Here is a 13,987-nt window from a genome sequence, read left to right as displayed (position 1 = left end):
TACAACTTCTGTAAAAAGGAATAAATAAAATATAAAAAAAATAAAATGTGTGCTTCCTGTTTAGCTGTACAAAACAGACATCTTCTGTTAAAATAAGTGCTTCCAGTGTACAAAGTGCATCTCTTACTGTAACGTAAATGTACATATTACTTATATACTTACAACTGTAAGGTTTTTGAAACTAGTATGATTTTTTTGTTGGCAAATGAGACTGATTTGGGGGCTTCATCGTGAGGTTTGCAGCTTTTCGACGATGTTCACGTCGCGTAATTACGTCACTTCATAACGTTCCCATGGCAACAGGGGAAAATGGCTGCTCTTGTGTGAAGTAAACGCAACATTTTTCAACTTTCTGCTGAGATATATGTGACTTTTTTGCGACGAAAATGCGGGGATTATGAAATCATGCAAGCCCCGCATATTTTGCGCGGAAATCGGCAATTTATGCGTCAAAAGTGCTGCGTATTTGAAAAAATGCAGCCCCCGCATAAATACGTGGACTTTGGCTGATTATGCATTGAATTATGCGATCGCATCATCACGTTTTTCTGGAGGGATTGCATAGAAATATCAACCACCTAAATACATCGCTAACTACTGGTTACAGCAAAGCAAAACTAAGCTGTGGCGTGAAAAACACAGACTCGGGTAAATTGATCTCTAGCTTACTGATGCACAGTATCTGGCTGTTTGGGCCAGTAAATATGCACATAAGAAAACGAGAATGAGCCCCTGAGTAACACAAGAAGAAATGTTTGTTCGCTGGTGAACACACCTTTCTACAACCACCAATGTTGAAGAAAATCTGACGTTACTTTGGAGACTGACCTTCACTGTAGTGATGAAGGAGGATCTAATCCAGTTAAAGCTCCATTAGTGGATAAGCTCTTGTTCTTGTGATAGGGCACCGTGTCCATGCCATCCTCCTGTTTTTAGAGGAATGAAAGTAAACGCTCCGGGGACACAGTCGTTCAATACTTTTACTTTGAAGAGCAAGGTGTTGTTTCCCAGAAAAGCATCCTAGCAGATCCTCGGAGGACTATGGAGAGCTTGTTTTTGTAATGAAACATAAGGGATTGAAAGAAAGAATTAACTGAGCAGTACATGTTTCAAATACAATATGTCACTTTACTCCAGAGACAGTAATCAAGCTGACCTTGCTTGTTGTTTCAACCTTGTAACCACTGAGCCATACGGGCCGGTTTTCCACCTCAGAGGAAATGAGAAAGCTCCTTTTTAGAGACAGATCAAGGCTTGACGGGACTCCTGCCAGAACCTCCATTCTTTTCAAACAAGATCGTGTTTGCATGGACAATAAAGTGTGTGCTCCCAGCGGCTGCAGGACTCGACAGATGACACGTTAAACAAGATAAAGGTTTTTAAATAAAGGTCAGATTGAATAGACACAAACAGACATTCTCACAAATGCACATGCATGGATTTACATGCACACATACACAAAATTGTGCAGATTTAATCATCCTGCTCTTGCTCTTTAATATAGATACAAACTCACCCTGATACAGATATTTGAAAGGAATTTGTTGTTTATTAAAATGATAGGTAAGATGGTAAGATGTTTTTTTTCAGCATGTGGGAGGAAACCGGAGCTCCCGGTGTAAACCCACGCAGACATGGGGAAGGACAAACAGACTACACACAGAAAAGTCCAAACCAGATCTGATCTGATGACCTTTCTGTGAGAGTTCAGTGCTCGTCTCTAACTTTTGCCTTTTTTAAAAGGGGAATTCTGTTATCTTTTAACCTGGGCCCTGCACTTACAGTTGTGGGATCAGTCCAGCAGATAGCCTCAGCAGCAGCCGCAAAGAAGCTGCCAGATGAGGCTATCTACAGGATGGATCCCAAAACTGTAGTTAAGTGTGAATTATTTACACGTCAAAACATGTAACTGTTGGGCCCAGGTTAAAAAAGAAAACAGAATTCCCCGTCCGAAGTTCAGGTAGGAGGTCTATCATACAGTGATCGCAGGCTGCCATCAAGGTGCTGAGCCGTCTAACCTGAAAGTCTTCATCATGTGGGAGGAAACCGGAGCTCTCGGTGTAAACCCACGCAGACATGGGAAGGACAACCAGACTCCACACAGAAAAGCCCAAACCAGATCTGATCCGATGACCTTTCTGTGAGAGTTCAGTGCTCGTCTCTGAGTCACCATGCTGCCCTCAAAGGAACTTTAGCCTTTTTTTAAAAGGGGAATTCTGTTATTTTTTTAACCTGGGCCCTGCACTTACAGATGTGGGATCAGTCCAGCAGATAGCCTCAACAGCAGATGAGACTATCTACAGGATGGATCCCAAAACTTTAGTTAAGTGTGAATTATTTACATGTCAAAACATGTAAAGGTTGGGCCAAGGTTAAAAAAGAAAACAGAATTCCCCGTCTGAAGTTCAGGTAGGAGGTCTAGCTAAGTTTTGGACGTCTGCGGTCTGTACTGCACGGGTACGTAGGATGTTCGGGTTGTTTCTTGCTGTTGATGACTTCTGATCCTAAGGTAGATTTAATCGACGTTTCTGTAGCAATATTTTTCTTGCCTGAAACCCGGGAGAAGGGGGAGGCTGTGATTCAGCTGCAGTCAGACTCTGGGATGTGTTGGGGATTGTCGGGAACCTTGTGCGTCTTGATCTGGTTTCACGTGGGCTCTTTGGTTTGTCCTTAGGGTCAGACGAGGTCTGATTTGAACTACGGGGCATGCGAGTGTCCCTTAATCTCTCTGCAGATTCCAACTTGAGCCTCCTCAATTCATCAGTCAGCCTTCTGTTCCGCTCCTTCTCACGCCGGCACATTTCCTCGTACACTTCGCAGTTTTGCTGCGATACCTTGAAGTGTTCCTTGACCTCTCTGATATCCCGTTGACACTGGCGGAGCTTCTGTGTTGTGTCCACCGGTCGCTCAGCCAACATCTTCGTCAGCTCCTCATTCTTTTCCTTCTCCTCTTCTAGCTTTGTTAGAATCAACACGTGCTCTTGTCTTTGCGTGCTGCACAAAGACGCGATGACATTTCGCTGAGGAGGTCTTTTGAGGTTCCCATGGTTGTCCCTCTGCGTCCCTATCTTGACATCAATGTCATATTGATGCTTGATGTCCATGATCTCCAGCTTGAGAGACTTGATTTCGTCCATATAATCTCGGGCAGCTTCTTGTTGCCTGGTCCTCTCGGAATTCTGATTGTCAATGGTCTGTGTCTTGAGTTTCAGCTGTTGGTTGCAGAACTCGAGCTCTCTCGCCTTTTCGTCCCTCTCTGCTGCCATTGTGGCCATTTCATTCCGCAGCAGCCGCTCGTGTTGATGCGCAGCAGCTGCAGCGACCACTATTGTTCTTTTTATGTCTTCCAGCTGTCTCTTCACATCTCTGCATTGCTTAGTCCTGGACTGATAATTCTTTATAACCTTGTCGAGCTCTGAATTTTTCCTGCTTATCTCATCACTCAGATCTTGAATTGTGTCAGTCAGTTTTTCGATTGTTTTCGTTTTCACATCTATTTCCTCTTGGGCCTTGAAGAGGTTTTGAACAATGACGTCTTTCTCGGCCTTGATGAACCCAATCTGGACGATTCCATGTTTCTCTCTCTTCTCCAACACGTTGACTGTATTCTTCATGGCCATGTTTTCCTTATAATTGTCGCAGATGAGCCTGGATATTTCCTCTTCCCTCATTTGGAGTTTAAGTTTCATCTCGCTGAAGCTGCTGACTTCATTTTTCAGTTTAAGGATCATGGCTTCCTGTATGATCTCCATCTTTCTTTTGTTCTCCACTTCCGTTGTTAGGGAACACCTTTCGTTCATTAGCTCTGTAAGCTTGGACTCCTGATCCTCAAGTGTGATCTTCTGATGTAGGTTTTCCTCTTCCAACCTCTTGTTCATCTGGGTCAACTTGAATATTTCATTCCTGTGAGCCTCGGTTTGTTTGTGCATATCCCCTTGAAGTTGGATGTCCTTTTGAATGGCGTCCTCTTGGAAGCGTTCAAGAACATTTACATTCTCTCGCAGCAATTCATTGTCAGATTCAGCGCGTTCTCCGACTCTTTTTACTGTGGTATGTAAGTGGAGTAGCACTCTGTGTTCGTCTTGTTTGGCTTTTAACTTCTGCCTCAGTTCATCTATTGTCTTTGTCACGTGGTTGTGTTTTCCCTTCCAGTGTTCCAGCTCAGAGTTCAGCGTCTGGTTTTGTATGGCCAGTGTTTTGTTTTCCTGCACTTTCTTGCCTTGTTGGTCTAACTCCCTGTCCCTCTGTTCTCTCAGCATCTTTTCGGAGGCATATTTCTTTTTTATTTCAGAGAGACTTTTCTCCAACGCCAAAATGCTCTCATGCAATTCCTTCCTCTCGTTTCCTCTGTGTTCCTCCTCATTCTTGAGCTCTGCTTTCACTTTCAAACAGTTTCTCCTCAACGTCTCGAACTGGCTGTCCCTCACGATGACGTGTTTGCGTAGCTTATCAACCTCAAGCCGTTCTCTCTTCAAATTAGTCTCAACTACGCTAAGTTCGGCGAGCCTTTCTTTAAGCTCTTTGATGGCGTCCAACAACTTCTTCTCCTTGGCCCTGTGCTGTAGGAGCTCTTCCTGGAGTTTTTCTACCTTTGTGGCAGGGCGACATTCTTTCCTCAAAGACAACATTATGATAACGTGTCAATACCGCGCTAAATTCAGTTGTTTCACGTGTCTTAGTCTTCCTCCCGTGATTCTTCTCGATATAGAAAGTCTTCTGTCTCAGCTGTGTGTTCAGTGTGGATACTCTGGTCTGAGTCTCTGGATAACAGCTCTGAAGTGCAGGTCCTGCATCTCCTGTTAGCTCTGACTGTGATGTCATCACATTCCAATGGTCACATCAAAGCCATCACAGGCAGGAGTTGCTTTGATGGACTGTGGAATCACTTTCTGTTCTAGAACACTCTCGGCAGTCCAGGTTGCTATGGTTACGAATGCATCAGACCATTGGCCACGCCCCCTTCCTGTTCATCTAAGTCTGATTTGCATAACAAATTCATAATAAGTTCATTTTGTAGCATAGTAACCCACTTAAACTGCTCTGTAATGATTGATCAGTATCTTCATGTCATGTTATTCATTTTCATAAATATTAACATGCAGAACAGGAGAAATGCACTTTCATCTGGGCAGGTACAAGTTCAGTTTTAAGAGATTTCTTTCACCTGTAGGTTGCGCAGAACTGTTGGTGAGATAATGGAGCATTCAATCACGGTAATTTTACTTTCGTAGAGCCCATGTCGGGAGCAGCAGATTACAACTAGACCCAGAAGTACGAGCCCACAGACCAGGGGTCAGTTTGAACCGCAGGCTCATTTAGGTTATATTAAGTTATAGACAAACACATGTACAATTCAAATCTCACACAAGAATTAGTGAACTTAAATCTCAGAAAACATTCAAAATTAAACAAAAATCTCAGAGAAATTTTCATAATTAAAATAAATAAATAAATTATTAATAATTTCAAACCGTGGTTCCTACATGTTGTTATTTAGTTACTAGTTTCTCTCGAATTAACTCTCTTCTAAGCTCTCCTTCTACCTTACAAGGCCTTTTTTTGCATTACCAGTTGGCACAAGCAATAAGACAACAAAATGCATCAATGGCAGGATCATGACAGAACTCAAATTCCTCAGATCAATTACTTAATATCAATAAACTTATTGATTACACAGCAACATGTGTGATCAGTATAAGCTCCACTGCACAGATAAAATATCTGTCGTGTATCATCACAGTAACAGTGTTACATACATTAGCAGCTGTAAACACTCATAAAAACATAATAAAACACATCCTGTGGTTTGGTGCCGACCTGTACACTGAACACATACCGAGTAGCAGGCTTGGGGAGTAACGGACTACATGTAACGGCGTTACGTAATTAGGATACAAAAAAACAGTAACTGTGTTCCGTTACAGTTACAGGAAAAAAAGGCGTAATCAGATTACGGATACATCTGGAAAAAAATGGGATTATTAGTTGGATTACAATTAAAATATATGATGATGAATGATGAATGAATGTGAATGAATGAATGAATCTAACTCTTGCCAATGCGGCAATGCCGTATGCACGCGCGCACACATTACTACAGTTCACGACAAGTCAGTCAGTCACAACGACGCTCTGCTCTCAAGTGAAGCCAGACGATTCTTACATCGTCCAAGGACTCCACATCTAATTTAAAGAAACATTTAATGGTAAGCTAAACTGCGAAGGTTAGCTAGCTACACAGAAATTCTGTTAGCTAAAGTTAGCATTTTGAAGTTTGAGCATGACGTTCAAATGTGAATACCGTAACATCATTAAGCTAAAAATGATCACCGAAGTTTTTATTTCTGATATAATTTAACATGCTGTAGTACGAAGGCTCGTTTTGCCCTGTTAAAATGAAAACATTACATTGTTAATACAAACTCACACTTCCTGTGTCTGTCTCAAATTAAAAGTCCTCTAGCATAAATAGCTCAGTAGGCTTTTATTGTGAAACATTTGCACGGACTTCATCATGGAAAACTCGTTGACTTGCGAGGGCCCCATAGGCACTTGAAATGTAGGTCACTAACACTTTACATCACAACAAGGTATTAAAATAGCATGATTAAATTAGGAAATTGTATGGGTAATTTTGGAGGACATATAAGTGACACACATCCTATAGGTGGGGGTGTTTTACAACTGCTAGTACTAGAAATAGTAGTTGACCGCAGTACAGAAGTGGACATGGTGGTGATTTCCTCGCTGTTTCTGAAAACATGTACTGCAGTCTATTCTACCAACACAGCCTTCACACTCTCCTCTTGTCTCTCCTCTCGCTCCAGCATCAGATACTTACACCACCCTCTAACGTATTAGATGCGTTAGGGTTAACGCAATAACGCAGTTACTTTCCCTGGTAACTAGTTACTTTTACAGTGGAGTAACTCCGAAGCAGTTACTTTTTGGGAGAAGTAACAAGCAACTATAACTAATGACTTTTTAAAAGTAGTGTGCCAAACACTGCTAATGAATTATGCGTATCCAGGCCTGTAGCTCCACAACGCCACTCACAGAAAAGAAACCTATGAATTCAACCACTTATTCATGGTATTGGTAAATTCAACTGCACATTCAGCTTAAAACAACAAGGAATTAGTGTGGTAACCGACTGAAAAACGATTTTTCCACTCACCAAACTCACCAAATTCTTGTCCGACTCCTCAAAACACAGTATCCAGTAAAAACTGTAAAGAAAGTGAACAAAAAAAAAGCTAAAATAGTTCAGAAGACGATACAAGTTCAGTCCAAAACTCCTGTTAACTCAGAGCAGCCATTGTTCTCTCTCTTCTTCTCCTCTCTCACCAGACGGTGGCGCTGATTGGCTGGTTCCTTCTGCACTCACTAAAGGAGCAGTTACACAAATTAAAATAAAAAAACAAGCTACTATAACGCGTTTTAATGTTATTTCTTTATACCTGGTGTCATTAATTTATGTCACATTTATATGTGGCATTATGTTTAATGTTTAGTTTCTGTTTTAACCTTCTTTTATTTAACATTTCTTTGGTTTAAGGCTACGCTAACCTTGGTTACACAAGGCCTCGACACAATATTCTTTAACAAATCTTGCTAAATGTACGTCCAGTCTCCTTGGATTTCAGGACAGAACCAGATGCAGGGTTTTAAACTCTTGATGGTTCAGCTCGTTTGGCTGAAAGCTTCATTTTAACTGGACACTGAAGCAGAAACTGCTGTTTTTCTGGTTATTAATTATCTTTTTTGGGGTGGTATGTGAACGAATGATATCTGGGGAGATATATATTTTTCATGAAGTTGTTCAAATGATCGGTGTTGTTAAAAATGATCCATAGTCAGACTTGAGTAAAAATAAAAAGATATAATGTTGAAATATTACTTGAAAATCACTCTTACGAATAAAACTCAAGTGAAAATGACCTTCCATGGTTTGAGCCACGTTTGTGTCATATCAGAGTTTACAACAGTTACAATTTCTTGACTTTTCTGGTTAGTATTATTTGAGTAACGTAATCATCGAGACCGGATAAATCAGATCAATCTGAAGCTGATTATTTCCAATTTGTTGCTGCCTTCAGAAAAGCAGACAAAGTGTGTCGTTCACTGCAGTCAAACACAAATCGAGTGGATGTTTATATTTTAAATGCACACTGTTCTTACATGTACAACTGTTCTGAAATTATAATATGCATTCAAAAGACTGTTACTATCTAAAAGCGTAGGAGTGTCCGAGGGTGGTGGAACTGGATCGTGTTCAAAGAATAAATAATGTAGCGACAGTGTCTTTCAGAATTTTGTTCTGTGATCATTATTGGACGGTGGAACAGAGCACATTAATGTTACCACTACAGTAATGACACCGCTACAAGGATTAATAATCTAAATATGCAATTAATTATTAACAAACCTTCATTATATTACAGCTTTAACTGCCCGTAATCAGAGTTTTAATAAAATCCCACATATGCCAGTGGATACTGCTCTGACTCGTTTGCAGTCCATCTCGCTGCAGGAGCCTCGTTTCATCGGTCCATCCGTCATCTGTACGAGGACCGGAGAGCCTGTCACCTCAGAGTGAGGAGGGGAAGAAAATATCATCTCTGCTCCGGCCCGGCAGATGGATGAACTCATTTTGGAGGGTCTGATTTCTCGTGCAAGAGCTAACAGTAGATTGGGAGAAAACCGGCGATCTTATCCGTCATTTATTTCCTAGATGAACCCAAGAGCACATTTCTCCAGCCTCTCCTGATCAGGCGGGAAGAGGAAGGAATATTGGATTCTCACGTCCGTTTCTGTGCCTCACATAATGAGAGGGTTATTATTGATGGCACGTTAGATTGCTAAGGTTGAGATCTGTAGTTAAAATGATAATTCAGGTCTTTTGATGAGAGGCTGTGTGATGTACTTAACGACCGTCAGCTCTCCTCCTGTGTGGAGAAGCAGAACGTCGTACTGAAGCTAAAAGAAGTCACGCCTAAGACATATATACATATCCGTTAATTGTATGCTGTATTTTTTATGTTTTTGGCGCTTCACATTGCCGTCAGACAGCCCTGTCCTTTGCAGCGGTGAAGAAAGAAGGAGCTGGAGTTTTTTGGAAAGCCAGGTCGGAAACTCGGCGTAGTTTACCGACATAAACACACACGACATCACAGCAATATGGCGGCGCTCATGGTGAACAGTCACTTTTTACCTCCTCATTACTTTTTACTTCATATGACGTTTTTTGATAGTAAATACAACTTTGTAGAAGTCTTTGAGAGTTTGTGTAAGAAGCCGAGCGTCCATGTTTTACTTCGCAAACAGGGGCGCTTTTAGATTGGAAGTCGGGGAATACCAACTCGGACATTTGCGAATACCGACTCGCAATTGAACGCACCATTTGCAGCAAACGTATGAAGACTGGGAAATTCTGTGTTCAGTCTTAGAAACTTAAAGGGATATTCCGGTGTAAATTTAATCCATGGTCTAACACACCGTGAAACTGTGTTAGACTCCCTCTCCAGAGATCAAGTTAGCAGACCGCTAATTTACGGAGTTTTATCAACTTCAGAAACGACCGCACGACAACAATACACTGCAGTAAATGGATCCAAATATAAACCGCCACCAAAAAGCCACAAATAATGCTCAGAACAGCACCCAACTTCAGCAACATTAGAAACAGGGTCCCAGCACATATTTCGAGGCCCTCTGAGTCGAATACCGAGTGCAGTAGAGTTCCGCAGTAATGATCATCATTGAGCTGCAGAACTCTACTGCACTCAGTAATCGACTCACAGGGCTTCCCCACAACAAGGAAGGCTTCTCGGGTGGTGAGTTTCGTTTATATTTTCCAACAAATCCAGCAATGATATCGAATGTTTGATGCCTCAAAATATGTGCTGAGACCCTATTTGTACTGTTGCTGAAGTTTGGTGCTGTTCTGAGCATTATTTGTGGCTTTTTGGTGGCGGTTTATATTTGGATCCATTTACTGCAGTGTGTTGTTGTCGTGCGGTCGTTTCTGAGGTTGATAAAACTCCGTAAATTAGCGGTCTGCTAACTTGATCTCTCGAGAGGGAGTCTAACACAGTTTCACGGTGTGTTAGACCATGGATTAAACTTACACCGGAATATCCCTTTAAACAATACTTATTTGTGTCTCACTCTCTCTATATATCTATGTCCCCTTCCTTGGCTTCAAATATATTTCACGTAACATGTTGACAGCTTCTTTAAACCTTGACTTGACTCCCAGTGACTGCAGTAATAGTCTGACACACACACTGACTGTCATTTGAATGCGTCGCATTAATTCAGCCAAGAGAAGAATTCAATTACTTCCTAACAAATGAGTGTCTCTGTATCAGTCAGGGTAAAAAAAAAACACAACAACACTGACTTCCGAATCGATATGACTCCGTGGGTCATTCGGTGGTGGCAATTACTTCTCCCCCTGCCTGTATTAGCTGCACTGATTCAGCCCCAGCTTGTGTTAACGCCACGTTTTATTTTCGGTCTGGAGATAAGATTTTTTTTTCCTTCCTTTACGCTTCGTCTCCTGCCAGACAAAGAGGAGCCTTTTTTCTCAGATCGTGATTAGCCGATCTCCTCCTCTCCAACGCTGTCTCTTCTGCTTCAGATCCAGATCGTGACAGGTCCTCACTTGAAGCGTTGCTAATCAGGAGTCAGGCCGCTTGTGCTCGGAGGCGCAAAATGTCACATGCAGCTATTTATCAAATGTCAGTTGACTTGGAGTGCGGCTTATTCCTGTTTCATGTTTGATACGAACCTACTCTCAAATATTATTAGCGCGGCCATTCTGCTGTTGCCGCCGGGGCAGAGAAATGAAATGCTCTTTCAGTTATGAGATCAGTGCTGGAATAGCTTTCTGGGGGCAAAAAAATAAATAAAAAGTGTTTACAGAGCTTTCATGTGATCTAACGGTCTCAGCAGAGTGACTAAAAATGAAAGAGGCGGCCGTCTCGTTTGAATTAACTGGTAAACATTTTGCTTTTCTGCGCTGGCTTTGCTGAAAAACTGATCAAGATACTGTTGTCGTGTCATTCTTCCTCAGCGTGAGAAGGGCTCGGTTCGGCTAATATCCGACAGATTAATAATGCCAGTGGTGCCATTATCAACACTTTCGGCATGATTTCCCCCATTACGTGGTTTTCTACGACTGTGATGAGTCGAGATATTTGTGCATTAGCTTTAATCTGTGCTGCATACTGTATTTACCCACACTCAGGACAGTTATCGCATACGAAATGATAAGTTACTTGAATGATAAACCTAATAAACATGATATAAGGTCTCATTTTTACTGTACTGAGAGTATTAAATGGCTGAAATGTAATAAGATCAGTTTATATCGAACGTCGTGTGTTTTATTTTGATGTACTTGACGAGCAGGTATTTGTTATTTGTAACAAGATACTTTTAACGTATGTGTGTCCATCTCTGATTGTTGTTTCATACATTTTTAATTGGTTTAATTCTTAATAACCGATTAATGATCAATCATTTACGTCCCTGATCCAGCCAAAGTTGTTCAGTCTTTAATTAATTGATTTTTATCAGCAATAAGACACAAAAAACTCAGATATTGATATCAGAAAAACGCTCAAAATCGTCCCCGATAATCAGCCGGACCAATAATCGGTCTACCTCCATGAGGTATTGATAATCTTACACACTGTATGGTGTTGCAGTGTATTGATCAGTATGCCTGTGTGCATCTGTGTCCCTAAGATGAAGGTGATTCTCATATAAACACTTGGCAATATTGCTGCAGTTACAGTAGCACGAACAGAACCAGGTGAATAAACCATAAAACTGAACTGCTCGTGCTTGAAATGACCCAGTCGCTCATCTGACAGATGCTGGAAACAGTTCCGGCCATTCAGGTCGCAGCTATGGATGATTACAGATATTGTCTTTACTGTCTTCTCCCCGCTGCCAACGAGTATTCAGCATGCAAATGTTCCCGTGCTAAGGTCACTGTAACGGTAACTGTGTTGTCGGCGTGATATTTACTGCTGCAGTCATTCACGTTATAAGCACATTCCAACGGGCTGCACTGTTGTTTAAGGTGTAGCAATAGATGAGAATGAGTGCTGACACTCATTTATCTTCTCCTGAGAGCAGGGATTGCAGATAACGCGACCCGCTTGCCTTTCCAGAGTAATTACACACAGCATGTGAAATCGAAGACAGCTTGACTAAGATGTAACAGGCACTTTCTAAAGCCCTTTACTTCACCTTGATAAATGCCTGGAAGCTGTCCGATATCACTTAAAGATTAGTTTAGCAGCCTCGCCACCGCAGGCGGGGAGTGTCCTTGTGCATCTCGGCTGGCTGCTGTTAGGAACTTTTGTCCCACCTTGTTGCAAAACCCGTCCTGATTCTGAGAATGACTCTGTTAATGTGAACAGAGGACGGTGCGCCGCGTCTCCGTGTCCTCTGCACATCACCTCCGTCACACCGCTCAGAAAATCATCTCACAGATATCTCTTACCTTTGGTCTTCATAAATGCTTGATGAAATTACCCTCTGACAAGAGGGCATCATTTAACTGGGGGAGGGACTCAGGTGGAAATTTGAAATGAGATCATGCTGAATGTGTGATGAACGAGGGCAGAGGTGGAGCACAAGGACAGAGCTGAGCGAGGAAACACTGACTCACAGCAGTGAGTGACAGACAGTCAGACGTGTCTCTCGTCCAGAAACACTAATTTAATGACTTGTCAAACAATATAAAATGCTTAAATTCATGAAGGAGCCTGTTTGATGTCCACCTGATGAAGATAAAGGTGCAATATGCAACTCAAACATCAACTGAATGTAAAGAAAATGGCAATTTTGATGTTATTACTAGGGCTGTCAGGCGACTAAAAAAATGTATCTAATTAATTACAGGATTTGTAATTAATTAATCTAATTAATCGCATTTTAATCTCATATCTGCTAAAGGTACCCAAATAAAGAATTCGAATTCTAGGACATTACAAAATTGTATTGCATGACTAATCAATTGAATACACTAAGAAGAGAAGATTTGAAATCCACATTTTTATTGGTGAAGTGCGTTTTTATAAATGACATTTAAAAGAAAATGGTCAAGCACATCCCAGCAAACCAATTAGGCCAGGTGCATTATTTAAAAATGCAATACAAATACACTTATTTAATTAAATTCAGAAATAAAATAAGGCAGACTCTCAATCCCGACGTGTTTAGCGTTTTAATGATAAATCAAGCTGGAGCAGCTTCGGTGATAGGAGAATTATTTTTTACAAAAGCTACAAATCACCGCGTTCTTGTTGATAGTCCCGTCTTCGTTCTTTTTATAAATAAACTTGCCGTTCAAAGGCCCTAGCAACGATGTGCTCGCCTCGCTCCCCTGAGTCGCGTCCAGGATGTCTGTTGTCACCCTGCTTTGACTAGTGACGAACACGTCCGGACAAGTTTCTTGGTGCTACCGTGACGTGCCACTGCCAAGTAGCCTACGGATCATTCAATGGGCCAAATTTAAAATGCTCGCGCATTGAATTTGCCACTCAGAATCTCAGAATTAATTGCGTTACTTTTATAACGCGTTAATTTGCAGTGTAATTAATCTAATTAACGCATTAAACTGACAGCCCTAGTTATTACGAAGATGTTTTGTGTTGAGCAGATATCTACTAAAGTTAGCATGCTAACCAGCTAGCCCCAGGTATGACAACCTTCTTTCTCCCAGTGCTGCCAAGCTCCCTGTTCTAGCTGCAAGGCTAACTGAGCTAACAAGCTAACAGTAGCTACCATCAAAGAATGCAGTTAGCAGCAGTTAGCTGTTACTCTGGTGATGTGTTTCCCCTTTTTGCAGGGAGAATTAATTCAGTTCTTACATAATTTATTGAATCCGATATGACTTGAATAATGACAGTTTAACAATATATTGGATTTCGAGATGAGAATCAATACTCGTGACATGTACACA

General features: G+C 41.4%; 1 protein-coding gene across 1 annotated transcript; it reads right to left on the bottom strand.

Annotated features, from left to right (window-relative positions):
- Positions 1-1,529: 1,529 nt before the first annotated feature.
- Positions 1,530-4,781, bottom strand: LOC115581017 (trichohyalin-like). Its single transcript, XM_030415822.1, has one exon. It carries the CDS (start codon positions 4,626-4,628, stop codon positions 2,505-2,507), a length of 2,124 nt encoding a protein of 707 aa, XP_030271682.1. The 5' UTR covers positions 4,629-4,781; the 3' UTR covers positions 1,530-2,504.
- Between the last annotated feature and the right edge of the window lie 9,206 nt (positions 4,782-13,987).

This window comes from Sparus aurata, chromosome 5, assembly GCF_900880675.1.
Source record: "Sparus aurata chromosome 5, fSpaAur1.1, whole genome shotgun sequence".
Taxonomy (NCBI): Eukaryota; Metazoa; Chordata; class Actinopteri; order Spariformes; family Sparidae; genus Sparus; species Sparus aurata.
The sequence above is the reverse complement of the archived record's forward strand: the minus strand, read 5'-3'. Positions and strand labels throughout refer to the sequence as shown.